The sequence below is a fragment of the Mytilus trossulus genome, chromosome 6, assembly GCF_036588685.1.
Source record: "Mytilus trossulus isolate FHL-02 chromosome 6, PNRI_Mtr1.1.1.hap1, whole genome shotgun sequence".
Taxonomy (NCBI): domain Eukaryota; kingdom Metazoa; phylum Mollusca; class Bivalvia; order Mytilida; family Mytilidae; genus Mytilus; species Mytilus trossulus.
The window spans coordinates 6,173,693-6,200,182 of NC_086378.1; the positions used below are offsets into that span (position 1 = coordinate 6,173,693).

Below are 26,490 nucleotides of genomic sequence, written 5' to 3' on the forward strand. Positions count from 1 at the left end.
AAAAAGGAAATGTATTTTTTCTGCATCAACAATCCTTTTTACAAGTTTTTATATTGAGTAAGAGTCCAAATTTATTTTTAGAATATAAAATTAAAAGCGAAACAAATATACTGAATGGAATATCAACGAATCGAAATGCAAGAAAAGCTGCTTTTTGCCCTGATGGGGAAAGGTTACACTTCCGGCAAATTAGGCAGGTGATCATGTTTGTTTATAACTTTATTTTACATTTCAACGCTTGTTTATAAAGCAACTCATATTCTGATTTATTTTCTTTTGAATCTCTGCATAAATGTGACTGACGCATTTATTGACATTTCAAAGTGTGCGTGTATTGCTTCGATCTGTGACTCTGAACAAGCTGAACAGGCCAAGGAAACTTGTTGCTACAACATTTTCCGGGTTTGTTGATATTTATTTGCGAAGCTTTATTTGCCGGTTAACCAATTGTTATAATCAACTGTATTATACAACGTTTTGAGGTTCACTTGATATTATATCTTGCGAAAATGTGAACGTACTCTCGGACGAATCATATTTGCTTTTTTGAGGGGGGAGGTGGGAGCATGTATCATACTGATGTAACACCAGGTGACACCAGTCCCAGTCATGTTTTCACAAGTATACAGAGGGTATCTCATTGAGGGTTCTGATCCCTCTCAATTGATTTGAATTGAACATGTAAGCAATTCTCATATTTTTGTAATTTGACATATTCTGCTAGACTTCATTTCCCATTTTCACGTGTCCACTTACAAAAAAACATCATGCTTAGACCCCAATGACACCCACTGCTTTACTATATAAAACAAAATATTCTGTTGTTAAGAAAAAAAAAAATGCATGAACCCTCTTCCATGATTTTTGAGAACAGGATGCAGGAACATAACAATTAGGAGATATCTGTATTGTATTTTAAGCTCCTACAGCATCAATTGGGGATTTGATGGTCGCAAATTAAGTTAACTGGCGACGCGTTAGCGCAGACAGTCAATGGGTATTTGCAACCATCAAATCCCAAATTGATGCCGTCGGAGCTTAAAATACAATATTGTTATCTCCATTCTAATGAAACTGACAGAAAACAACGTTAAAACATGTATTTAAAATCTTTCATATGCCGTCTGCGCTTGCGCGTACATCCAATAGCATCAATTGTCAATTGATGCCATGTAAGAAAGTGACGTTATCCAATCAAAATGAACGTTACAAACGTTGTTACATTAGAATGATCTTTCTGAGCCTTGTATGTATACTCTTAAATGTAGTCTTTTTTTGCGGTACTTCGAATGATAGAATTACACTGTTATTATAGGAATAACATTTGTAATGACTGAATGACATTTGAAATTTTAATATTAGCACATATTGGTGACTAAAATATTGATTATTAAATAATAGTTTATTAATAATGTGTTTTATAACTTCAAAATTATTTATAGAAAGCAGGCAAGTTCATAAAGAATATAATAAATATAGTGTAATTGTATCCAACATGGCGACCAACTAAAACACAATGGGAAGGATTAAAGAATGATGCACTGTTATACTTTGACCATGTTGACTGTAAATATTTTTAATACATGTATTGAATTAAAACATAGTTCTCTGTCACCCTGTATGATTGTTTACAACCATGATCATAATTGTCGCATGTAAGACAATCAAGATTGAAATGTCTTACTTTCATAATTATACATGCGATAATATTTACATTGTGTGATGTTATATGAAGATATAGATCATTTATTGATAAATGATGTTGAATATTCTTGTTCATAGTTACAATTTAATTTGTCTGCTTAAATTTTCTATTAAATGTGTTAAATTTGATAAATTGCTCTAAATGATTTCTGTCTGAGGAAAAGATTTTTAGCAAGCATAAAGAACATTATTATTCAGGTCTACTGTAAGCACAGACAGCCTCTTTCTCAAAGATATCTATTTTTATCACTTTTAATATCAATGCATATATGTATGAACTCTCACTTTTATCTCTGATCTGACAGTTTGATACAGTGACTTTAAAAAGGAATATTACATAATAAATATAGCTGTATATTTCTTAAAGCATTCTTTTTCAAATTTAAATTGGCTATAACATTTGTACATTAGACAAAATAAATGCTTGAATGGCTTTGGTTTGAAACATTATTTTACAATTGGTAATGCATGTACATGTATACATGTACATGTAGGTTAAATACATATTTACTTATTATTCTGACATTTGTAGATAAAAAATGATAATTTAGTCTACAGTGAAACCTACTGTATCTGAACCAAACTGTTTGTCCACTACAAAAACAATATAAACAAAATCCAGAAGAGGGCTATAGATGTACTATATTTATAAATTTTGATTTTTTAATCTTTTTATCATTGATTATTAGGACAATTTATGAAAAATTCAGTAACTGTTGATCCTATTTTTCAATCAAAATCATTAGTCTTTGAGTGGTTGAATTTAAATAGGTTTCACCGTGGTATAATTCATATGCAGATTTAGATACAATGACAAGTTATCATTTCACTTTTCAAATTTGATCAAATGGTGTACTGGTCAATGCTGGTAAGTCATATCTTGCAGACAAAAATATTATGGTGCAAAGGAAATAAGACAGTTGTAATTATTCATCATGTTCATGTGAGCATCCAAAATTCAAACTGCACAGATGAATGTGACAAATATTGTAAATGAATGTGAACAGTTTTGAACAGTAAACCTATCTAGCCGCCAAAAGCCACAAATATTTAGTTCATTATTTCAATGAAGTTGATGCATGAACATTTGGGAATGTGAAGAAGATAATATTTTTTAATCATACATGTACAACAAATGTATCATGTATTACAATTAATGGATTAAGGAATGCTCAACGGAAAAGTTGAAATTCAAGGAAGGATAAGTGCATGTACTTGAAAACATAAGGAGCTACTTGTATATAGATAAATAAGGGCTAAAAAATGTAAGATCTCTTTCCTTTTTAATCATTTTTACTGTAAATTCATGTGAAAATTGAACTTTAAACTGAACTTTAAATTTTATCCTTTTAGGGATCAAAAGATGGAAGACCAAGACACAATTGATTCCCCGAATGTGATGTTAACAGTTGCCCTATACTCCAGTATTTGGTGTACGCTGTACTTTACATTGTGTCTTGTTAATTATAAGAGAAGTTATGAATGGAATGTAAGATTAGTGACAGCTCTCCATGCCTTAACTGTTACAGGACTTGGATTATGGTGTGCATTTGTTCAAGGGCCATGGCCATTCACGGATGCTGGTATAGTCATATTATTATTATATTTTTGTTTCTTGTGCCCAATTTCCAGAAAATGGCAAAAGATTTAAATTAATGTAGCATAATGAAATTATGACTTTGTTATCACAATATTATAGCTTAGAAGCATTGCATTAAATTGAGAATAAGAAAGGGGAATGTGTCAAAGAGCGAGACAGTCACAACAACCTGACCAAAGAGTAGAAAATAGCTGAAGGCCACCAACAGGTCTTTTTTACATGCATACATTTTTTTTTGTACATCTAATGTGGGAGGGAAACTATTTCATGCAAACAAATATTACAGAAAAAAAACTTATTAGTTGACAAATGAAATATTGGAACTTTAATCAGTAAATCCTTAAATTATGATTCTTGAATGCACCTTTTTTTGTAATGGAACTTTTTTTTTAAATTTATTTTTCAGGGGGAAGATCAACACCATTACAACAACAGACAATATGTCTATGTCTTGGTTATTTCCTCTTTGATATGTCATGGTGCCTGTATTATCAAACAGAAGGTATGGTATTTTACAATATAAGTTTATTATATAGCTTTCTACAAAGGAAAAGACAGATGTACAGTCACAGATGCACATGTTTGGTGATTGATTAGACCAAAAAAGATTGCAATTTGTTCAGCAGCTGATATTACACAACTTTCAACAAAAGCAATGAAAAGAGTTAGTCTGATATTATTTTCAAGCTAAATGATGTGTTCATTCCTTTATAAAAAATAATCTTGAGTTAACTTTACTGATATAACAGAGTTTTAAACAGTGTTGATTCGATGAAAACTTGTTTTTAATTTTAATTTTACAATGTTTTTCAAAAATTAATTTCTGCACAAAACTTGTTTATTCTAGAAAAATCTAGGCAGATCATTTGTACAACAAATTCTTATTCATGACAAATACATGTAGCTACAAATTTGGAAGCTGCATGCATGTATTTGATATGAAAAGAATTAAGACAGCTGATTAACCTAAAAAAATATCCTGTATATCTCATTGTCAGAGAAATCACAGTAGTTTATGTTATATTTCTCTACTCCTGGCCTTGGGGTCACACAATTTTTGAGCACGAATTTTGTACTCAGACTAAAAAATCAACCATTCAAATTACTGGATTTCATGTTTAGAGCATGATTTTTGTGCTCTGAGCACTGAGCATAGTTTTATGACTTCAACCCCTGACTATCTTTTAATGTACTTAGATATAACAAGATGTGCCATTGAGATAACTCTCCATCCAAATCACAATTTGTAAAAGTAAACCAAAGTATGGTGTTCAACATGGAGTTGTATATATAGAGATCTATTGACTTGAGTCGAGAAAAATATTGAATCACATTTCATGCAGATTAATGTGAAGGTGGTACCCAACACCTTCACTAAAATTAATTTGGTTCGTTTAATTTTCATAAAATTTGAACGAAGTTTTCTATTTAAGACCCTTTGACAAAAATATAAGAATTTCAAAAAGTTGAACCAACCGTTTTATCAGAAAAATTACACTGGTTACATAGCAGTTTGACAAACACTAATTTTGATCATTGAGAAGCTTATAATTAATATTGCATTCACAACGCAACATAATAAAAACGTTTAGTTGATTTTACAGAGTTATCTCCCTGTAGTGTTAGGTACCACCTTAAATACTATACATGTAAATTTAAGCTATTGATTAGAAAAATGAGTTAACCATAATGATTTACTGTTTTATTGTAGGTCCTCCTATGTTAGTCCACCATATACTGAGTATAGCTGGTCTGTCTGTGTGCGCAATAACACATTGGTATGGAACAGAGTTGATTGCTTGTATTGTAGGAAGTGAGGCATCAAATCCACTGTTACAGTTACGGTGGTTTCTTAAAGAGACAGGAAAATATGATACAGTTTTTGGTGAAATTGTAGACGCTGCATTCATGTTACTCTTTGGAGGTCTAAGAATAGGAGTCGGTACCAATTTATTATATTCTTACTTTAATCAGGACACAGATTGGTTGGGAAGAATTGGTGGTTTTGCATTGTATGCTTTGAGTTGGATGTTCATGGTCAATATAATAACCTATGCTATTAAGAAATACACCAAGAAATTGAAAAAATGGAAGGCAAGTTCTTCAGATAAGAAAAGTGAACTTAAAGACAAAAACATAACAGACAAATCTGAGGTCATAGTTACGAAGGACAACAATCACAATGTTAGGGCTCGTAAAGTTCTCCAGAACGGATTCATTACCTCTAAAAACATTCAAAACAAAATAGGTTCTACGATGGAACAGTTAGCGACTGATGATGTTATTGAGTTTTCTGTAAGTCGTACTGATGTTATTACTAGTTAATAATATTTTCATCCAACGAAAACTCTAATGAGTTTGTGATTGTGCTCTGTGTCAGTAAGTTTTACATAAAAAGGAATATAGTGAATTCAGTTCATGATCATGAAGTAACAATTAAATGTTTTACAAGATGTGTTTGAAGCCTGATACAAGATGGCCATATTGAACAAAATGTTTATAAATGGATAAAACAGGGTGTAAATGAAATGATTGAACTTTCGTAATATACAAATGTATTTTTTTATTTTTGTATCTATCATCATCTATAGCTATAACCTTACATGCTATACATGTGATACATGTGCAATGTATATTTTTAAGAAGTATGCATAAAATGTACCTCCATATTTATTTTTGATCTATTTTCTTTGTCTTCCATATCTAAACCATAATTTTTTTCTTCTGTACTTTCATGTAAAAAGAACATTTATTTTTATATGATTTAGTTTAAAAAAAATCTTGGTGCCATTCTATGATAATAGTAAATAGATATTTTTAATTATCAAAATAAAGACGTGTATCTCAAGTTCAGGAAGCTGTCATAAATTATACATCTAAACTTTACAGAATTTATGTTGAAGTATATTTCACTTGACTGTTGTTTTTTTATTTAATACAAAAATAGATTTTCTGTTCTTATTTGAATATGAAGTTTTTATATTAAAAATTATTTGTAAATCCGTGAGTTGAAATCCAATGTCCCATTTACCCATATGAATCATGTATATAGTATTTCAATGAATTGAATTCTAATGACGAATATGAATCATGCACATGCATCATACATGTCAAATTTTATCAATGAAAATTTAGAAAAAATCTCCACTGAACAAGCACATGCATATTGTATATAAAGATGTCTGGTAATATTGTTCTTCTGATACAATGTAAGTCCTGGTCTTGAAGTCATAAACTTTCAAGTCAGTTTTTTGTACTCATACTCCAATATCAACCAATCGAATTGCCGAATTTCATGTTTTGAGCATGATTTTTGTGCTCCGAGCACTGATCAAAGTTTTGTTACTTCTAGGCCTGGCATGCATTTCATTATTTGATGTTAAATAAACTGACTTGTTGGGAAAATAAGTATCTACCTGCAGCATCCCATGTATTAAAGTTCCATTTTGGTGAATTTAATCTCAATTTTGAATCATGCACATGCAGGCTACATGTATTCATGTATGTAAATCTCATTTCAATGGCCTGAATGATGAATCATGTATATGTTATATAAATATTTGCTATAAACTTCATTTCAATAAATCTAATGACTTTCCATGCACTTGAAAGTAAAAATCACTAATTATCCTGGATTTTTATCAAATTTGGATAGAAGCGTCTTATACATGTTATAATCAAAAGATAGTATCAAGAGAAACATTTTTATTGATTTTTTTCCTCATTTTTGTTGAGCCTGCAATTTTGAGCCAAATTAGGCGAGACACTGGGTTCCGCGGAACCCATACAAATTTTTATAAAATGTTGATTAGATTGCATACATGTATTTGTGGTTTTTTTTGTGTGTGTGTATACATTGTACTTCATTAGTCTTTCTCAAATAGCACTGTTTTTTTTATTTTTTTGTTTTGTTCACATCAAAGTGCAATTCCACAACATGTTTAGTATTTTGTGATAGATCATTGTTATTATATAAGCATTAAAGAAACCTGGTATTTTTGGGCATTGATACATGTATTTTTTTGGTTGTTCCTACCATTTGAATGATTTGATTTATACATTTTGGGTATTAGAGATACTTAATGATGGTAGATTGCTCTACTACATGTATATTCTATAAGAATAACAGTTATGCAAGTCACAACCATTTAAAGGTATTTTTTTTAAGTACAAATAAAAGTAGAATCTGAACCATTCACAGAACCATTTTTGAGTTTTTTTCCAACTTAATTAGCTTAACTCTTATAAATATATATTAACTTGTGGTTTCATCACCTAAAAGCTTTAACCACTTGAATTTTCAACATTAATATGCTAAAAATCGTTTTTGTGAGTGTAGTTTGTTGTTCTAAAGACACTTATTCAGGTTTCACACTTACTTTATTTACCATAAAAAATCTGCAAACGATAAAATATCATATCAATTAAAGAAGTTTTAAATAAAACCAGTACATGTTTGACAGATATATAATATTAGCCATGGCGTAAAAGAGTGACAGTATTTGACAAAAATGACAATCACCAAATTATAGTTACTGTAGTTGTTGAAGGTATATAAATTTAACCACCTGTTTAATTGATTTTCTTATCTTAAATCTCGTAGGCCTTTCAGGGGGTCCCTGCCCTCCCTTTTTGTTTGAAAAGTTTTGGTTGATTATATAGGGAATCCTGTGCACTGAAGCATTACTCGAAATGTTTTTTTATATAAGGTAATCTGGCGCAATACCCGCAAGGGTAGTCGCCATTAAACTCTATTTAGTAGTAGAAGCATGACTGGATCGGTCCCCCTTAGGTCAGTCCCTTACAAAAATGTTCTGGATCTGCCACTGAATCTTCTTGTCAATATACTTATGAAAACGATTATAATGGTTCCTTTCAATCTGTGTTTTCATTTGGAACTCTTTAGGATTTGCCTTTTAATGTGAGAACACTTTATTTAAAATATTTATATTTCTATATATGATTGGCAATGGTGACTTAATTTTATCCTTAATTGACTTTTTATTTAGTCCAACCTGTAAATATTTATACTTTCTGTATAAAACACTATTGACCTACTTTAAATGACAGAAATATCGTATCTCAAATATACATGGTAGGCACAGGAAGTATTATAATTGTTTGTGTTATTTAAAAAAATGTTAAACTAACTTACATTTTATGTACATATAATACTACATCTGACTTCTCTGATAGATATATCAATGTTTAGTTTTAGAAAATTGATTTGATAAAAAAAAAATGTAGCCCAAATTGTTACAGGAAATACGTCTTTCCCTACAATGCATGAGCAAATAGTGAAGTTGCTTGTGTCTGTATTAAATCATGTGAAAATTATCTTTTCAGGATTTATTTATCATGTTCATGCAATGATAGTATATTTTTTTCTATGTAAGATGATTAGATGTACAAAGTTTTGAAATTATTTATTATTTGATTTTTCTTTACTATTTGTATATTTTTTGTTAAATAAATTATTTATACTATTTATACAACCAAAATAAAACAATCTTTTAACCTGTTTATTTTTTTATATACAATGGAATGACTGTTCTATAAACACATACATTTAGTAGATTCAGTGATGTTGTTAAGAATAAGTGAGGAAATCTGTATGAAATTGTTCTTAGGTAAGTATTAATTGGTAACGTTTGTTGTCCGGTTTGAATTGTTTTACATTGTCTTATCGGGGCCTTTTATAGCTGACTATGCGGTATGGGCTTTGCTCATTGTTGAAGACCATAGTCGTACGGTGACCTATAGTTGTTAATGTCTGTGTCATTTTTTGGTCTTTTGTGGATAGTTGTCTCATTGGCAATCATACCACATCTTCTTTTTTATATATAGATAATATGAATTTGCATGGATTTTGTCACATCCCAGTGTTATACCTCTAGAAGTTCATAGGATATACAAAGGTTCTGTCTTTTGATCTGTTTGTTTGTTTAGCAATTTTTGTCTGCATAACATTGGCATGAATTGAAGGTTATTAATGAAACTTGGTGTATTGATACACTTTAACAGAAACTAATAGTTACAGAAAACTGAATGTGGTACAAATAATCAGCAGGTCAAGAGCTATAAATGAGGCTATTTTAAGCAGAATAGGACAACACAGTTTATAGTAATGACACCTAAGAAAATTACTATGAAAATTAATAACAAGGTTAAATACCACTAAAGGAAGGTTAGGATTGATTTTAGGGATGATGGTCCCAACTGTTTTGGCATAAGGGGCCCAAAACAAGCATTTTTCTACTTTTAGGGTATTAAATTGTGTACAAGTATTTCAATTGCTCTGAAATTGTACCACAATGTTTAATACCACAAGTAGAAGGTTTTGGATTCGTTTTGGGGTTTATGGTGCCAATAGTTAAAGTATTAAGGGCCAAAAAGGGTCCAAAAACTAGCTTTTTTTGTAGTTTCTGGACAATAACTTTTGTGTAAGTGTATGGATCTCTCTTACACTGTACCACAAGGTTTCATATCACATAAGGAAGGCTGACATTGAGCTTGTGGGTAATTGCCCAATTCATGCGAGAATTAGGGGCAAAACAATGGCCTAAAAACCAAGCATTTTTATACGCCCGCAAATTTTGAAAAAATTTTTGTTGTATATTGCTATCACGTTGGCGTCGTCGTCTGCGTCGTCGTCGGCATCCGAATACTTTTAGTTTTCGCACTCTAACTTTAGTAAAAGTGAATAGAAATCTATGAAATTTTAACACAAGGTATATGACCATAAAAGGAAGGTCGGTATTGATTTTGGGAGTTTTGGTCCCAACATTTTAGGAAATAGGGGCCAAAAAAGGCCAAAATAAGCATTTTCTTGGTTTTCGCACTATAACTTTAGTTTAAGTTAATAGAAATCTATGAAATTTTGAAACAAGGTTTATGACCACAAAAGAAAGGTTGGGATTGATTTTGGAAGTTTTGGTTTCAACAGTTTAGGAATTAGGGGCCAAAAAAGGGCCCAAATAAGCATTATTCTTGGTTTTCGCACAATAACTTTAGTTTAAGTAAATAGAAATCAATGAAATTTAAACACAATGTTTATGACCACAAAAGGAAGATTGGTATTGATTTTGGGAGTTTTGGTTTCAACAGTTTCGGAATTAGGGGCCAAAAAGGGACCCAAATAAGCATTTTTCTTGGTTTTAGCACCATAACGTTAGTATAAGTAAATAGAAATCTATGAAATTTAAACACAAGGTTTATGACCACAAAAGGAAGGTTGGTATTGATTTTGGGAGTTCTAACTGTTTAAATCTAACTGTGTATGTAGATTCTTCATTTTTGGTCCCGTTTTCAAATTGGCCTACATTAAGGTCCAAAGGGTCCATAATTAAACTAAGTTTGATTTTAACAAAAATTAAATTCTTGGGCCTCTTTGATATGCTGAATCTAAACATGTACTTAGACACTTAAGTGTCTTTAGAACATTATGGGCCCAGTTTTCAAGTTGGTCCAAATCAGGATCTAAAATTATTATACTAAGTATTGTGCAATAGCAAGTCTTTTCAATTGCACAGTATAGTGCAATGGCAAGAAATATCTAATTTCACAATATTGTGAAATAGCAAAATTTTTTTTTAATTAGAGTTATCTTTCTTTGTCCAGAATAGTAAGCAAGAAATATCTTATTGCAAGATTTTTTTTTAATTGGAGTTATCTTTCTTTGTCCAGAATCAACTTAAATCTTTGTCATATACAATATACAATGTATATTCACTTTTTACTACCAACTGATAAATTTAAATAATCTTTACCATTCAGTGATAACAAGCATTTTTTTTTACATCTAAATATTTTATGATGTATTTAAATGAGTAGTTATTGTTGCAAACTCCATTAGAATATTTTAATTGAGATTAGTTTTGGAATAAGGAAAAGGGGGATGTGATTAAAAAATTGGGTTCAATTTTTCTCATTTGAAATTTCATAAATAAAAAGAAAATTTCTTCAAACATTTTTTGAGAGGATTAATATTCAACAGCATAGTGAATTGCTCTAAGAGAAAACAAAAATTTTAAGTTCATTAGAACACATTCATTCTGTGTCAGAAACCTATGCTGTGTCAACTATTTAATCACAATCCAAATTTAGAGCTGAATCCAGCTTGAATGTTGTGTCCATACTTGCCCCAACTGTTCAGGGTTCAACCTCTGCGGTCGTATAAAGCTACGCCCTGCGGAGCATCTGATTCTAGTTTCCAGACAATAACTGGTGTTAAAGAATATGGATCTCTGAAATTGTAATACAAGGTTTCATACTAAAAAGGAAAGGCTGTGATTGAGTGTAGGTGTGATGGTTCTAAGGTGGGATTCAAAAATTACGGGGTTCCAAGTTTTTTAAGGGGTTCAAATTTGTTCAAATATCTTTTTTTTCAAATTTTCAAGAAGAATCTTTAATTGCACAGTATTGTGCAATAGATTTGTAAGATCTTGACATCTTTTTTGCGTCAGAAATCTATATTTTGTCAAAAACTTGTTATCAATCCAAATTCAGAATCAGAATCAAGCTTAAATATTGTGTCCAAATTTTCCACACCTGTTCAGGGTTCAAAATCTGGTCGTATCAGACTGTGCCCAGGGAAGCACTTTTTTTAGTAATAGGATAACTATATTTCATTTGGTATGGTCTTACCTTATAATGGTTGTATGCCAGTCAGTCAGTTTTAACTCTTGACCTCATTTCATTGACCAGTGAACAAGGTAAATATTTAGGTCAATTTGGTATCTCGGTATTACTATAAGAAATAGGTCTACTACTGGTATATTTGGTGAATCAGATGATTGTAAGGTGGACATGTCCAACTGGCAGATGTCATCTGTCATTTTCATGGATCAGTGGTTATAGTCAGGTTTTTATGTTTGGGCGGTTTTTTTATACGACCGCAAAAATTGAAAAAAATTTCGTCGTATATTGCTATCACGTTGGCGTCGTCGTCCAAATACTTTTAGTTTTCGCACTCTAACTTTAGTAAAAGTGAATAGAAATCTATGAAATTTTAACATGAGGTTTATGACCACAAAAGGAAGGTTGGGATTGATTTTGGGAGTTTTGATCCCAACATTTTAGGAATTAGGGGCCAAAACGGACCCAAATAAGCATTTTTATGATTTTTACACTATAACTTTAGTATATTAAGTAAATAGAAATCTATGAAATTTTGACACAAGATTTATGACCACAAAAGGAAGGTTGGGATTGATTTTGGGAGTTTTGGTTCCAACAGTTTAGGAAGTAGGGGCCAAAAAAAGGGCCCAAATAAGCATTATTCTTGGTTTTTGCACAATTACTTTAGTATAAGTAAATCGAAATCAATGAAATCTAAACACAAGGTTTATGACCACAAAAGGAAGGTTGGTATTGATTTTGGGAGTTAAGGTCCCAACAGATTAAAAATTAAGGGCAAAAAAGGTGCCCAAATAAGCATTTTCTTGGTTTTCGCACCATAACTTTAGTATAAGAAAAGAGAAATCTATGAAATTTAAACTCAAGGTTAATATCCATAAAAGGAAGGTTTGTATTGATTTTGGGAGTTGTGGTCCCAACGGTTTAGGAATAAGGGGCCCAAAATTAAACTTTGTTTGATTTCATCAAAAATTGAATAAATGGTGTTCTTTGATATGCCAAATCTACAATTGTCCTTTTCACAAGTCTAAACGCTTGTTCAGTTCATTTGACGGATTTTCCAGTTGACAAGGTAAAAAGCGTGGAAATCGTGCAAAAAGACTAAAAGTTTAAACCTACCACTTCTTTTTACATTTCCTGACGTTAAGAGTATCTTTTGACGAACTTCTGTTATCTCGGACATAGCCGAAAAGCTTTAATACTATAGACTATCAAAAATTCAGTGGCCAATGTGGGGATCGAACCCACGACATTCGCGTTATTAGCACGACGCTCTAACCAACTGAGCTAACCGGCCGTTGGAAACATTTTGGGAAATTTTATGTACTTATATATGGGTATCCTATTCTTACAGAATTACATATATAGAAAGGATATCTAAACTTTAAGATATGTTCAAATCCTTTGTACTTTGAATCTTAATGCGTTTTCTTGTCTAAAATAGTGTTGGATTTTGTGCTATTCTCATTGTGAGTCCATTTCATGGAAATTGTAAACATCACTGAACTTTTAATTTATTCTTATATTCTCATGTTGAGAATTAATATACTAGTTTAGTGGGCTTTCTTCAATCAGCGACAAAAACTAGAAAAATATATGGCCAATGTGGGGATCGAACCCACGACATTCGCGTTATTAGCACGACGCTCTAACCAACTGAGCTAACCGGCCCATGAAACTTACTTTGGAAATTTTATGTATTTATTCAAACATATCATCATGAACAATTGTCCTTTTCACAAGTCTAACTTCATTTGACGGATTTTCCAGTTGACAAGGTAAAAAGCGTGGAAATCGTGCAAAAAGACTAAAAGTTTAAACCTACCACTTCTTTTTACATTTCCTGACGTTAAGAGTATCTTTTGACGAACTTCTGTTATCTCGGACATAGCCGAAAAGCTTTAATACTATAGACTATCAAAAATTCAGTGGCCAATGTGGGGATCGAACCCACGACATTCGCGTTATTAGCACGACGCTCTAACCAACTGAGCTAACCGGCCGTTGGAAACATTTTGGGAAATTTTATGTACTTATATATGGGTATCCTATTCTTACAGAATTACATATATAGAAAGGATATCTAAACTTTAAGATATGTTCAAATCCTTTGTACTTTGAATCTTAATGCGTTTTCTTGTCTAAAATAGTGTTGGATTTTGTGCTATTCTCATTGTGAGTCCATTTCATGGAAATTGTAAACATCACTGAACTTTTAATTTATTCTTATATTCTCATGTTGAGAATTAATATACTAGTTTAGTGGGCTTTCTTCAATCAGCGACAAAAACTAGAAAAATATATGGCCAATGTGGGGATCGAACCCACGACATTCGCGTTATTAGCACGACGCTCTAACCAACTGAGCTAACCGGCCCATGAAACTTACTTTGGAAATTTTATGTATTTATTCAAACATATCATCATGAACAATTGTCCTTTTCACAAGTCTAACTTCATTTGACGGATTTTCCAGTTGACAAGGTAAAAAGCGTGGAAATCGTGCAAAAAGACTAAAAGTTTAAACCTACCACTTCTTTTTACATTTCCTGACGTTAAGAGTATCTTTTGACGAACTTCTGTTATCTCGGACATAGCCGAAAAGCTTTAATACTATAGACTATCAAAAATTCAGTGGCCAATGTGGGGATCGAACCCACGACATTCGCGTTATTAGCACGACGCTCTTTTTTTTTTTTATCTTTATTATGATCACACTTCATATATACATATCACAGTTTGAAAATACACATATAAATGAAAACATTCATATAACTTATTGTCCTGTCTCTGAAATGATAACATTCGACATTTTATATAAGTATATTGCGTGAAATATTTTCCACTAACTTCGAATTCACTGTCAGATTATAAAACTTTTTCTTTATTTTTTCCTTTTTTTCTTTTTATATAAAACAATAAAAAAAAAACATCATTTGAAACAATTAAAGAAAGAAAAAAAAACTTTAAATGTTTACATACGCAAAAGTTCTATTTTAATTTTATTTTCCATGTGATACATAAAAAAACGGTTGGTTACCAGACCAGAATTTTGATTCACCGGCACAAAAATTATGTAATAAAATTTCCGTGTATAAACATATATTGTTTTCCATCTTAACTGTTTATTAATCGAAACATCATGAACACAGTCTATATTTCTCCGAGTATCTTTCCATCCTTGGAATGTCACGTACGTAACAGTCAATGTCACAAGTGTCCCATTTTCTTACGTCGTTAAATCTATTAACGCAATACATTGCGTTTTCAAAGTCCGATTTCTCGCTGACCAAATTTACATGTCTGATTTCTCGTGTCGCTATACTACACATAACTACGGTGTCTCTGTTTTTCACTTTTCCTATTATGCAACTTCCGTCAGATCGTCTATTAAATACAATTTTGTGATAATGACTGTCTGTACTAAGATTGCTCCCAGTAATTATCAATTTCGGATAGATTGTTTTTATTTCGTCTTTTTCATTATTTTCTATATTTTCAACTTCGGTGTATACATTCTTTTTATTTCTCGAACCGTTACACACTATTCTTTCCGTTATTTCATTGTCCTTACTTGTTTTGACCAGCGATACACTAATAGGCTGAACTCCTTTCATCACAACCGGTTGAACAACATTCCTTACAGGTGTAATGTTTATCTGCTCGGGGGCTACTAATGGGAGATCTAAATGACCATCGTATTGTAATTCACCTTCCGAGTCCATTATAACTTCTGAATTATCCTGATTATCGCCATTAAATGTCTTATCAACGTCATTGTTTGTATTTTCTGCTCTTTCCTTCCATGTTTTCATCCTTTTATTGTCTCTCTCTCTATTTGATCTTGACTTATGTTTTACTCCACGATTCACGTGTATTAAATCACCTCTTGTCCAAACCAATGAAATGCGCATTTTGTCACCTAAATAATGAGAATTCCATGTCAGTTGCTCATAATCATCAATAATACTGTTAATTAAGGCGACTAAAGGCTTCGGCAATGTTTCCATAATGATTTCCCTGATAGGTACCTCAATTTTCACAAGAAGAATAGTAAAGTTCACAAAACAACAATAAAACGCAAAATAATTCTCAAAAATGTCAGTAATTTAACTTACATTACTGTTATAATAGTTATATTTACTAAATCCGGCTGGTAATATCCAAATCCTATAGAAATAATAACACAATAACAGGAGCAATAAATTGTACGTCTATATCAATGTAAGGTGCACTCGACCCATCCCTTAGCACGACGCTCTAACCAACTGAGCTAACCGGCCGTTGGAAACATTTTGGGAAATTTTATGTGCTTATATATGGGTATCCTATTCTTACAGAATTACATATATAGAAAGGATATCTAAACTTTAAGATATGTTCAAATCCTTTGTACTTTGAATCTTAATGCGTTTTCTTGTCTAAAATAGTGTTGGATTTTGTGCTATTCTCATTGTGAGTCCATTTCATGGAAATTGTAAACATCACTGAACTTTTAATTTATTCTTATATTCTCATGTTGAGAATTAATATACTAGTTTAGTGGGCTTTCTTCAATCAGCGACAAAAACTAGAAAAATATATGGCCAATGTGGGGATCGAACCCACGACATTCGCGTTATTAGCACGACGCTCTAACCAACTGAGCTAACCGGCCCATGAAACTTACTTTGGAAATTTTATGTATTTATTCAAACATATCATCATGAACAATTGTCCTTTTCACAAGTCTAACTTCATTTGACGGATTTTCCAGTTGACAAGGTAAAAAGCGTGGAAATCGTGCAAAAAGACTAAAAGTTTAAACCTACCACTTCTTTTTACATTTCCTGACGTTAAGAGTATCTTTTGACGAACTTCTGTTATCTCGGACATAGCCGAAAAGCTTTAATACTATAGACTATCAAAAATTCAGTGGCCAATGTGGGGATCGAACCCACGACATTCGCGTTATTAGCACGACGCTCTAACCAACTGAGCTAACCGGCCGTTGGAAACATTTTGGGAAATTTTATGTACTTATATATGGGTATCCTATTCTTACAGAATTACATATATAGAAAGGATATCTAAACTTTAAGATATGTTCAAATCCTTTGTACTTTGAATCTTAATGCGTTTTCTTGTCTAAAATAGTGTTGGATTTTGTGCTATTCTCATTGTGAGTCCATTTCATGGAAATTGTAAACATCACTGAACTTTTAATTTATTCTTATATTCTCATGTTGAGAATTAATATACTAGTTTAGTGGGCTTTCTTCAATCAGCGACAAAAACTAGAAAAATATATGGCCAATGTGGGGATCGAACCCACGACATTCGCGTTATTAGCACGACGCTCTAACCAACTGAGCTAACCGGCCCATGAAACTTACTTTGGAAATTTTATGTATTTATTCAAACATATCATCATGAACAATTGTCCTTTTCACAAGTCTAACTTCATTTGACGGATTTTCCAGTTGACAAGGTAAAAAGCGTGGAAATCGTGCAAAAAGACTAAAAGTTTAAACCTACCACTTCTTTTTACATTTCCTGACGTTAAGAGTATCTTTTGACGAACTTCTGTTATCTCGGACATAGCCGAAAAGCTTTAATACTATAGACTATCAAAAATTCAGTGGCCAATGTGGGGATCGAACCCACGACATTCGCGTTATTAGCACGACGCTCTAACCAACTGAGCTAACCGGCCGTTGGAAACATTTTGGGAAATTTTATGTACTTATATATGGGTATCCTATTCTTACAGAATTACATATATAGAAAGGATATCTAAACTTTAAGATATGTTCAAATCCTTTGTACTTTGAATCTTAATGCGTTTTCTTGTCTAAAATAGTGTTGGATTTTGTGCTATTCTCATTGTGAGTCCATTTCATGGAAATTGTAAACATCACTGAACTTTTAATTTATTCTTATATTCTCATGTTGAGAATTAATATACTAGTTTAGTGGGCTTTCTTCAATCAGCGACAAAAACTAGAAAAATATATGGCCAATGTGGGGATCGAACCCACGACATTCGCGTTATTAGCACGACGCTCTAACCAACTGAGCTAACCGGCCCATGAAACTTACTTTGGAAATTTTATGTATTTATTCAAACATATCATCATGAACAATTGTCCTTTTCACAAGTCTAACTTCATTTGACGGATTTTCCAGTTGACAAGGTAAAAAGCGTGGAAATCGTGCAAAAAGACTAAAAGTTTAAACCTACCACTTCTTTTTACATTTCCTGACGTTAAGAGTATCTTTTGACGAACTTCTGTTATCTCGGACATAGCCGAAAAGCTTTAATACTATAGACTATCAAAAATTCAGTGGCCAATGTGGGGATCGAACCCACGACATTCGCGTTATTAGCACGACGCTCTAACCAACTGAGCTAACCGGCCGTTGGAAACATTTTGGGAAATTTTATGTACTTATATATGGGTATCCTATTCTTACAGAATTACATATATAGAAAGGATATCTAAACTTTAAGATATGTTCAAATCCTTTGTACTTTGAATCTTAATGCGTTTTCTTGTCTAAAATAGTGTTGGATTTTGTGCTATTCTCATTGTGAGTCCATTTCATGGAAATTGTAAACATCACTGAACTTTTAATTTATTCTTATATTCTCATGTTGAGAATTAATATACTAGTTTAGTGGGCTTTCTTCAATCAGCGACAAAAACTAGAAAAATATATGGCCAATGTGGGGATCGAACCCACGACATTCGCGTTATTAGCACGACGCTCTAACCAACTGAGCTAACCGGCCCATGAAACTTACTTTGGAAATTTTATGTATTTATTCAAACATATCATCATGAACAATTGTCCTTTTCACAAGTCTAACTTCATTTGACGGATTTTCCAGTTGACAAGGTAAAAAGCGTGGAAATCGTGCAAAAAGACTAAAAGTTTAAACCTACCACTTCTTTTTACATTTCCTGACGTTAAGAGTATCTTTTGACGAACTTCTGTTATCTCGGACATAGCCGAAAAGCTTTAATACTATAGACTATCAAAAATTCAGTGGCCAATGTGGGGATCGAACCCACGACATTCGCGTTATTAGCACGACGCTCTAACCAACTGAGCTAACCGGCCGTTGGAAACATTTTGGGAAATTTTATGTGCTTATATATGGGTATCCTATTCTTACAGAATTACATATATAGAAAGGATATCTAAACTTTAAGATATGTTCAAATCCTTTGTACTTTGAATCTTAATGCGTTTTCTTGTCTAAAATAGTGTTGGATTTTGTGCTATTCTCATTGTGAGTCCATTTCATGGAAATTGTAAACATCACTGAACTTTTAATTTATTCTTATATTCTCATGTTGAGAATTAATATACTAGTTTAGTGGGCTTTCTTCAATCAGCGACAAAAACTAGAAAAATATATGGCCAATGTGGGGATCGAACCCACGACATTCGCGTTATTAGCACGACGCTCTTTTTTTTTTTTATCTTTATTATGATCACACTTCATATATACATATCACAGTTTGAAAATACACATATAAATGAAAACATTCATATAACTTATTGTCCTGTCTCTGAAATGATAACATTCGACATTTTATATAACAATATTGCGTGAAATATTTTCCACTAACTTCGAATTCACTGTTAGATTATAAAACTTTTTCTTTATTTTTTCCTTTTTTTCTTTTTATATAAAACAACAAAAAAACAACATTTGAAACAATTCAAGAAAGAAAAAAAACATTAAATGTTTACATACGCAAAAGTTCTATTTTAATTTTATTTTCCATGTGATACATAAAAAACGGTTGGTTTCCAGACCAGAATATTGATTCACCGGCACAAAAATTATTTAATAAAATTTACGTGTATAAACATATATTGTTTTCCATCTTAACTGTTTATTAATCGAAACATCATGAACACAGTCTATATTTCTCCGCGTATCTTTCCATCCTTGGAATGTCACGTACGTAACAGTCAATGTCACAAGTGTCCCATTTTCTTACGTCGTTAAATCTATTAACGCAATACATTGCGTTTTCAAAGTCCGATTTCTCGCTGACCAAATTTACATGTCTGATTTCTCGTGTCGCTATACTACACATAACTACGGTGTCTCTGTTTTTCACTTTTCCTATTATGCAACTTCCGTCAGATCGTCTATTAAATACAATTTTGTGATAATAACTGTCTGTACTAAGATTGTTCCCAGTAATTATCAATTTCGGATCGATTGTTTTTATTTCGTCTTTTTCATTATTTTCTATATTTTCAACTTCGGTGTATACATTCTTTTTATTTCTCGAACCGTTACACACTATTATTCCCGTTATTTCATTGTCCTTACTTGTTTTGACCAGCGATACACTAATCGGCTGAACACCTTTCATCACAACCGGTTGAACAACATTCCTTACAGGTGTAATGTTTATCTGCTCGGGGGCTACTAATGGGAGATCTAAATGACCATCGTATTGTAATTCACCTTCCGAGTCCATTATAACTTCTGAATTATCCTGATTATCGCCATTAAATGTCTTATCAACGTCATTGTTTGTATTTTCTGCTCGTTCCTTCCATGTTTTCATCCTTTTATTGTCTCTCTCTCTATTTGATCTTGACTTATGTTTTACTCCACGATTCACGTGTATTAAATCACCTCTTGTCCAAACCAATGAAATGCGCATTTTGTCACCTAAATAATGAGAATTCCATGTCAGTTGCTCATAATCATCAATAATACTGTTAATTAAGGCGACTAAAGGCTTCGGCAATTTTTCCATAATGATTTCCCTGATAGGTACCTCAATTTTCACAAGAAGAATAGTAAAGTTCACAAAACAACAATAAAACGCAAAATTATTCTCAAAAATGTCAGTAATTTAACTTACATTACTGTTATAATAGTTATATTTACTAAATCCGGCTGGTAATATCCAAATCCTATAGAAATAATAACACAATAACAGGAGCAATAAATTGTACGTCTATATCAATGTAAGGTGCACTCCTACACCATAAATATATGGCCAATGTGGGGATCGAACCCACGACATTCGCGTTATTAGCACGACGCTCTAACCAACTGAGCTAACCGGCCCATGAAACTTACTTTGGAAATTTTATGTATTTATTCAAACATATCATCATGAACAATTGTCCTTTTCACAAGTCTAACTTCATTTGACGGATTTTCCAGTTGACAAGGTAAAAAGCGTGGAAATCGTGCAAAAAGACTAAAAGTTTAAACCTACCACTTCTTTTTACATTTCCTGACGTTAAGAGTATCTTTTGACGAACTTCTGTTATCTCGGACATAGCCGAAAAGCTTTAATACTATAGACTATCAAAAATTCAGTGGCCAATGTGGGGATCGAACCCACGACATTCGCGTTATTAGCACGACGCTCTTTTTTTTTATCATTAATAAAATTTTTATTACATATTTACATACTGTCACCATTGAGACATCCCTCGTTGGTGAGAATTTTGCTATATACAGAGTTGTTAGTAGTTATCCTCCTACATTAGTAAAAAATAAAATACATCTAGATGTTCATGTTTTAAAAGTTAAAAGAATTATATACAGCATATATTTTTTTTTTTTTATGGCGATTCATTTTCCAAAAAAGTCTATGACTATAGGCGGTGGACAAATTCTATATTGAAAGCGAGACAACTCTAAAATATTTTCAAAAGTCAGACACACCTAAGTGCGATCGATAATTTTACGTTGGAATGTGATCTATTGTTCTAACAACCAATCAAATTGAAGTAACTGTCTAGACAAACAAAACTATGTTGTCGTTTTGAATATCTAATAAAGTGTTTTTGTGTAAAAAATATTTGTAGAATAATTGTCTTTGTTGTGTCATTTTATAATACGTGTATGCGTATTCAATGTATTTTCTTATTGTGTATTTGAAAAAACGTAGTGCATCTATTTCTTTGTCATGAAAAACTTTTAAATTCCGTGTTTTGAATATGCAAACTCGGGCTACACTAAGGAAAAAATTTAGAAAATAAGTATTAATATCTTGTGAACGTTTTAAAAACCCGAGTAAAAATAACTGTTCATAATCAATGGAATTAACCATGTCAGGTGGATAATTAATAAATATGTTGTGTAATGTGTCTTTCAGGTAATCATGAAGTGGTTGAATCTTTTGACAATGTACAAACAGGTGACCAAGATTCTCTATACCTTGGCCGCATGCTTTGCATGTGCCTGTATCTACCTGACCTATTCTGACCAACTTTTCAAGTGTAAAAATAGCTCGATGGACAATCCTATAATTTAAACAATGACAATCAGGAGGTAAACAACTCTGATTGACAACCAAATAAAGACTTTTGAAATTGAGAGGCGGATACTGCTCCTCCCAATGCTTTTCAGCAGAGGGCGTTTCAAAAAATTTTGACAGAAGAAGGCTGTAAAATAATTTCGTCACAGCACTTCTAAAATGAATTTCTCTGTCATTATCTAAACAAATTTTAACAATCGGAGCATTTTCAACATTCAGAGGATTTTCGGATTTTAATAGTTCTTTCCACTCTTCAGGAATACATCGTATGATTTTTTCGAAAGCTGTTTTTATTTGTTCTGTTTTTTCATCAGGAAATTTTTGTTTTATTATTTCATCTATTGAATTTGATGTGAAGAAACCCGGCATAAATTCATAGCAAATGTCTTTTATCCGTATCAAGCCTTTAGCACGACGCTCTAACCAACTGAGCTAACCGGCCGTTGGAAACATTTTGGGAAATTTTATGTGCTTATATATGGGTATCCTATTCTTACAGAATTACATATATAGAAAGGATATCTAAACTTTAAGATATGTTCAAATCCTTTGTACTTTGAATCTTAATGCGTTTTCTTGTCTAAAATAGTGTTGGATTTTGTGCTATTCTCATTGTGAGTCCATTTCATGGAAATTGTAAACATCACTGAACTTTTAATTTATTCTTATATTCTCATGTTGAGAATTAATATACTAGTTTAGTGGGCTTTCTTCAATCAGCGACAAAAACTAGAAAAATATATGGCCAATGTGGGGATCGAACCCACGACATTCGCGTTATTAGCACGACGCTCTAACCAACTGAGCTAACCGGCCCATGAAACTTACTTTGGAAATTTTATGTATTTATTCAAACATATCATCATGAACAATTGTCCTTTTCACAAGTCTAACTTCATTTGACGGATTTTCCAGTTGACAAGGTAAAAAGCGTGGAAATCGTGCAAAAAGACTAAAAGTTTAAACCTACCACTTCTTTTTACATTTCCTGACGTTAAGAGTATCTTTTGACGAACTTCTGTTATCTCGGACATAGCCGAAAAGCTTTAATACTATAGACTATCAAAAATTCAGTGGCCAATGTGGGGATCGAACCCACGACATTCGCGTTATTAGCACGACGCTCTAACCAACTGAGCTAACCGGCCGTTGGAAACATTTTGGGAAATTTTATGTGCTTATATATGGGTATCCTATTCTTACAGAATTACATATATAGAAAGGATATCTAAACTTTAAGATATGTTCAAATCCTTTGTACTTTGAATCTTAATGCGTTTTCTTGTCTAAAATAGTGTTGGATTTTGTGCTATTCTCATTGTGAGTCCATTTCATGGAAATTGTAAACATCACTGAACTTTTAATTTATTCTTATATTCTCATGTTGAGAATTAATATACTAGTTTAGTGGGCTTTCTTCAATCAGCGACAAAAACTAGAAAAATATATGGCCAATGTGGGGATCGAACCCACGACATTCGCGTTATTAGCACGACGCTCTAACCAACTGAGCTAACCGGCCCATGAAACTTACTTTGGAAATTTTATGTATTTATTCAAACATATCATCATGAACAATTGTCCTTTTCACAAGTCTAACTTCATTTGACGGATTTTCCAGTTGACAAGGTAAAAAGCGTGGAAATCGTGCAAAAAGACTAAAAGTTTAAACCTACCACTTCTTTTTACATTTCCTGACGTTAAGAGTATCTTTTGACGAACTTCTGTTATCTCGGACATAGCCGAAAAGCTTTAATACTATAGACTATCAAAAATTCAGTGGCCAATGTGGGGATCGAACCCACGACATTCGCGTTATTAGCACGACGCTCTAACCAACTGAGCTAACCGGCCGTTGGAAACATTTTGGGAAATTTTATGTACTTATATATGGGTATCCTATTCTTACAGAATTACATATATAGAAAGGATATCTAAACTTTAAGATATGTTCAAATCCTTTGTACTTTGAATCTTAATGCGTTTTCTTGTCTAAAATAGTGTTGGATTTTGTGCTATTCTCATTGTGAGTCCATTTCATGGAAATTGTAAACATCACTGAACTTTTAATTTATTCTTATATTCTCATGTTGAGAATTAATATACTAGTTTAGTGGGCTTTCTTCAATCAGCGACAAAAACTAGAAAAATATATGGCCAATGTGGGGATCGAACCCACGACATTCGCGTTATTAGCACGACGCTCTAACCAACTGAGCTAACCGGCCCATGAAACTTACTTTGGAAATTTTATGTATTTATTCAAACATATCATCATGAACAATTGTCCTTTTCACAAGTCTAACTTCATTTGACGAATTTTCCAGTTGACAAGGTAAAAAGCGTGGAAATCGTGCAAAAAGACTAAAAGTTTAAACCTACCACTTCTTTTTACATTTCCTGACGTTAAGAGTATCTTTTGACGAACTTCTGTTATCTCGGACATAGCCGAAAAGCTTTAATACTATAGACTATCAAAAATTCAGTGGCCAATGTGGGGATCGAACCCACGACATTCGCGTTATTAGCACGACGCTCTAACCAACTGAGCTAACCGGCCGTTGGAAACATTTTGGGAAATTTTATGTGCTTATATATGGGTATCCTATTCTTACAGAATTACATATATAGAAAGGATATCTAAACTTTAAGATATGTTCAAATCCTTTGTACTTTGAATCTTAATGCGTTTTCTTGTCTAAAATAGTGTTGGATTTTGTGCTATTCTCATTGTGAGTCCATTTCATGGAAATTGTAAACATCACTGAACTTTTAATTTATTCTTATATTCTCATGTTGAGAATTAATATACTAGTTTAGTGGGCTTTCTTCAATCAGCGACAAAAACTAGAAAAATATATGGCCAATGTGGGGATCGAACCCACGACATTCGCGTTATTAGCACGACGCTCTAACCAACTGAGCTAACCGGCCCATGAAACTTACTTTGGAAATTTTATGTATTTATTCAAACATATCATCATGAACAATTGTCCTTTTCACAAGTCTAACTTCATTTGACGGATTTTCCAGTTGACAAGGTAAAAAGCGTGGAAATCGTGCAAAAAGACTAAAAGTTTAAACCTACCACTTCTTTTTACATTTCCTGACGTTAAGAGTATCTTTTGACGAACTTCTGTTATCTCGGACATAGCCGAAAAGCTTTAATACTATAGACTATCAAAAATTCAGTGGCCAATGTGGGGATCGAACCCACGACATTCGCGTTATTAGCACGACGCTCTAACCAACTGAGCTAACCGGCCGTTGGAAACATTTTGGGAAATTTTATGTACTTATATATGGGTATCCTATTCTTACAGAATTACATATATAGAAAGGATATCTAAACTTTAAGATATGTTCAAATCCTTTGTACTTTGAATCTTAATGCGTTTTCTTGTCTAAAATAGTGTTGGATTTTGTGCTATTCTCATTGTGAGTCCATTTCATGGAAATTGTAAACATCACTGAACTTTTAATTTATTCTTATATTCTCATGTTGAGAATTAATATACTAGTTTAGTGGGCTTTCTTCAATCAGCGACAAAAACTAGAAAAATATATGGCCAATGTGGGGATCGAACCCACGACATTCGCGTTATTAGCACGACGCTCTAACCAACTGAGCTAACCGGCCCATGAAACTTACTTTGGAAATTTTATGTATTTATTCAAACATATCATCATGAACAATTGTCCTTTTCACAAGTCTAACTTCATTTGACGGATTTTCCAGTTGACAAGGTAAAAAGCGTGGAAATCGTGCAAAAAGACTAAAAGTTTAAACCTACCACTTCTTTTTACATTTCCTGACGTTAAGAGTATCTTTTGACGAACTTCTGTTATCTCGGACATAGCCGAAAAGCTTTAATACTATAGACTATCAAAAATTCAGTGGCCAATGTGGGGATCGAACCCACGACATTCGCGTTATTAGCACGACGCTCTAACCAACTGAGCTAACCGGCCGTTGGAAACATTTTGGGAAATTTTATGTACTTATATATGGGTATCCTATTCTTACAGAATTACATATATAGAAAGGATATCTAAACTTTAAGATATGTTCAAATCCTTTGTACTTTGAATCTTAATGCGTTTTCTTGTCTAAAATAGTGTTGGATTTTGTGCTATTCTCATTGTGAGTCCATTTCATGGAAATTGTAAACATCACTGAACTTTTAATTTATTCTTATATTCTCATGTTGAGAATTAATATACTAGTTTAGTGGGCTTTCTTCAATCAGC

The 26,490-nt window shown here is 32.5% G+C and overlaps 1 protein-coding gene and 23 non-coding genes across 28 annotated transcripts; 1 reads left to right on the plus strand and 23 right to left on the minus strand.

Moving 5' to 3' along the window:
* The first annotated feature begins 18 nt into the window (after positions 1 to 18).
* On the plus strand, positions 19 to 8,805 carry LOC134720664 (TLC domain-containing protein 5-like). 5 transcript variants are annotated; one of them, XM_063583066.1, is made up of 4 exons: positions 19 to 205; positions 3,058 to 3,287; positions 3,711 to 3,806; positions 5,016 to 8,805. In XM_063583066.1, coding segments are annotated over exons 1-4 (942 nt in total). In that variant the 5' UTR covers positions 19 to 203; the 3' UTR covers positions 5,630 to 8,805. The 5 variants fall into 5 exon arrangements, with proteins under 5 accessions (XP_063439136.1, XP_063439131.1, XP_063439133.1 ...); XM_063583061.1 differs by having other exon boundaries at positions 26 to 197; XM_063583063.1 differs by having other exon boundaries at positions 37 to 193.
* Positions 8,806 to 13,164: 4,359 nt separating this feature from the next.
* On the minus strand, positions 13,165 to 13,238 carry Trnai-aau (transfer RNA isoleucine (anticodon AAU)). Its single transcript has one exon. It is a non-coding gene; the product is annotated as a tRNA-Ile (tRNA).
* A 300-nt stretch (positions 13,239 to 13,538) lies between these two features.
* Positions 13,539 to 13,612, minus strand: Trnai-aau (transfer RNA isoleucine (anticodon AAU)). Its single transcript has one exon. It is a non-coding gene; the product is annotated as a tRNA-Ile (tRNA).
* Positions 13,613 to 13,870: 258 nt separating this feature from the next.
* On the minus strand, positions 13,871 to 13,944 carry Trnai-aau (transfer RNA isoleucine (anticodon AAU)). The gene has a single exon. It is a non-coding gene; the product is annotated as a tRNA-Ile (tRNA).
* A 300-nt stretch (positions 13,945 to 14,244) lies between these two features.
* Positions 14,245 to 14,318, minus strand: Trnai-aau (transfer RNA isoleucine (anticodon AAU)). The gene has a single exon. It is a non-coding gene; the product is annotated as a tRNA-Ile (tRNA).
* A 2,206-nt stretch (positions 14,319 to 16,524) lies between these two features.
* Trnai-aau (transfer RNA isoleucine (anticodon AAU)) lies at positions 16,525 to 16,598 on the minus strand. Its single transcript has one exon. It is a non-coding gene; the product is annotated as a tRNA-Ile (tRNA).
* A 258-nt stretch (positions 16,599 to 16,856) lies between these two features.
* Positions 16,857 to 16,930, minus strand: Trnai-aau (transfer RNA isoleucine (anticodon AAU)). The gene has a single exon. It is a non-coding gene; the product is annotated as a tRNA-Ile (tRNA).
* Positions 16,931 to 17,230: 300 nt separating this feature from the next.
* Trnai-aau (transfer RNA isoleucine (anticodon AAU)) lies at positions 17,231 to 17,304 on the minus strand. Its single transcript has one exon. It is a non-coding gene; the product is annotated as a tRNA-Ile (tRNA).
* Positions 17,305 to 17,562: 258 nt separating this feature from the next.
* Positions 17,563 to 17,636, minus strand: Trnai-aau (transfer RNA isoleucine (anticodon AAU)). Its single transcript has one exon. It is a non-coding gene; the product is annotated as a tRNA-Ile (tRNA).
* A 300-nt stretch (positions 17,637 to 17,936) lies between these two features.
* On the minus strand, positions 17,937 to 18,010 carry Trnai-aau (transfer RNA isoleucine (anticodon AAU)). Its single transcript has one exon. It is a non-coding gene; the product is annotated as a tRNA-Ile (tRNA).
* A 258-nt stretch (positions 18,011 to 18,268) lies between these two features.
* On the minus strand, positions 18,269 to 18,342 carry Trnai-aau (transfer RNA isoleucine (anticodon AAU)). The gene has a single exon. It is a non-coding gene; the product is annotated as a tRNA-Ile (tRNA).
* Positions 18,343 to 18,642: 300 nt separating this feature from the next.
* Trnai-aau (transfer RNA isoleucine (anticodon AAU)) lies at positions 18,643 to 18,716 on the minus strand. The gene has a single exon. It is a non-coding gene; the product is annotated as a tRNA-Ile (tRNA).
* Positions 18,717 to 18,974: 258 nt separating this feature from the next.
* On the minus strand, positions 18,975 to 19,048 carry Trnai-aau (transfer RNA isoleucine (anticodon AAU)). Its single transcript has one exon. It is a non-coding gene; the product is annotated as a tRNA-Ile (tRNA).
* Positions 19,049 to 20,961: 1,913 nt separating this feature from the next.
* Trnai-aau (transfer RNA isoleucine (anticodon AAU)) lies at positions 20,962 to 21,035 on the minus strand. Its single transcript has one exon. It is a non-coding gene; the product is annotated as a tRNA-Ile (tRNA).
* A 1,946-nt stretch (positions 21,036 to 22,981) lies between these two features.
* Positions 22,982 to 23,055, minus strand: Trnai-aau (transfer RNA isoleucine (anticodon AAU)). The gene has a single exon. It is a non-coding gene; the product is annotated as a tRNA-Ile (tRNA).
* Positions 23,056 to 23,313: 258 nt separating this feature from the next.
* On the minus strand, positions 23,314 to 23,387 carry Trnai-aau (transfer RNA isoleucine (anticodon AAU)). Its single transcript has one exon. It is a non-coding gene; the product is annotated as a tRNA-Ile (tRNA).
* A 300-nt stretch (positions 23,388 to 23,687) lies between these two features.
* On the minus strand, positions 23,688 to 23,761 carry Trnai-aau (transfer RNA isoleucine (anticodon AAU)). The gene has a single exon. It is a non-coding gene; the product is annotated as a tRNA-Ile (tRNA).
* A 258-nt stretch (positions 23,762 to 24,019) lies between these two features.
* Positions 24,020 to 24,093, minus strand: Trnai-aau (transfer RNA isoleucine (anticodon AAU)). The gene has a single exon. It is a non-coding gene; the product is annotated as a tRNA-Ile (tRNA).
* Positions 24,094 to 24,393: 300 nt separating this feature from the next.
* On the minus strand, positions 24,394 to 24,467 carry Trnai-aau (transfer RNA isoleucine (anticodon AAU)). Its single transcript has one exon. It is a non-coding gene; the product is annotated as a tRNA-Ile (tRNA).
* Positions 24,468 to 24,725: 258 nt separating this feature from the next.
* On the minus strand, positions 24,726 to 24,799 carry Trnai-aau (transfer RNA isoleucine (anticodon AAU)). The gene has a single exon. It is a non-coding gene; the product is annotated as a tRNA-Ile (tRNA).
* A 300-nt stretch (positions 24,800 to 25,099) lies between these two features.
* Positions 25,100 to 25,173, minus strand: Trnai-aau (transfer RNA isoleucine (anticodon AAU)). The gene has a single exon. It is a non-coding gene; the product is annotated as a tRNA-Ile (tRNA).
* Positions 25,174 to 25,431: 258 nt separating this feature from the next.
* On the minus strand, positions 25,432 to 25,505 carry Trnai-aau (transfer RNA isoleucine (anticodon AAU)). The gene has a single exon. It is a non-coding gene; the product is annotated as a tRNA-Ile (tRNA).
* A 300-nt stretch (positions 25,506 to 25,805) lies between these two features.
* Positions 25,806 to 25,879, minus strand: Trnai-aau (transfer RNA isoleucine (anticodon AAU)). Its single transcript has one exon. It is a non-coding gene; the product is annotated as a tRNA-Ile (tRNA).
* A 258-nt stretch (positions 25,880 to 26,137) lies between these two features.
* On the minus strand, positions 26,138 to 26,211 carry Trnai-aau (transfer RNA isoleucine (anticodon AAU)). The gene has a single exon. It is a non-coding gene; the product is annotated as a tRNA-Ile (tRNA).
* Positions 26,212 to 26,490: the final 279 nt, after the last annotated feature.

What these genes read in the sequence shown, in the direction of transcription:
- LOC134720664 (XM_063583061.1), top strand. Translation starts at nt 115, where the DNA reads ATGGAATATCAACGAATCGAAATGCAAGAAAAGCTGCTTTTTGCCCTG. An exon ending in ACTTCCGGCAAATTAGGCAG is followed by an intron (nt 198 to 3,057) that starts GTGATCATGTTT and finishes TTATCCTTTTAG; the next exon opens with GGATCAAAAGATGGAAGACC. An exon ending in CCTGTATTATCAAACAGAAG is followed by an intron (nt 3,807 to 5,015) that starts GTATGGTATTTT and finishes GTTTTATTGTAG; the next exon opens with GTCCTCCTATGTTAGTCCAC.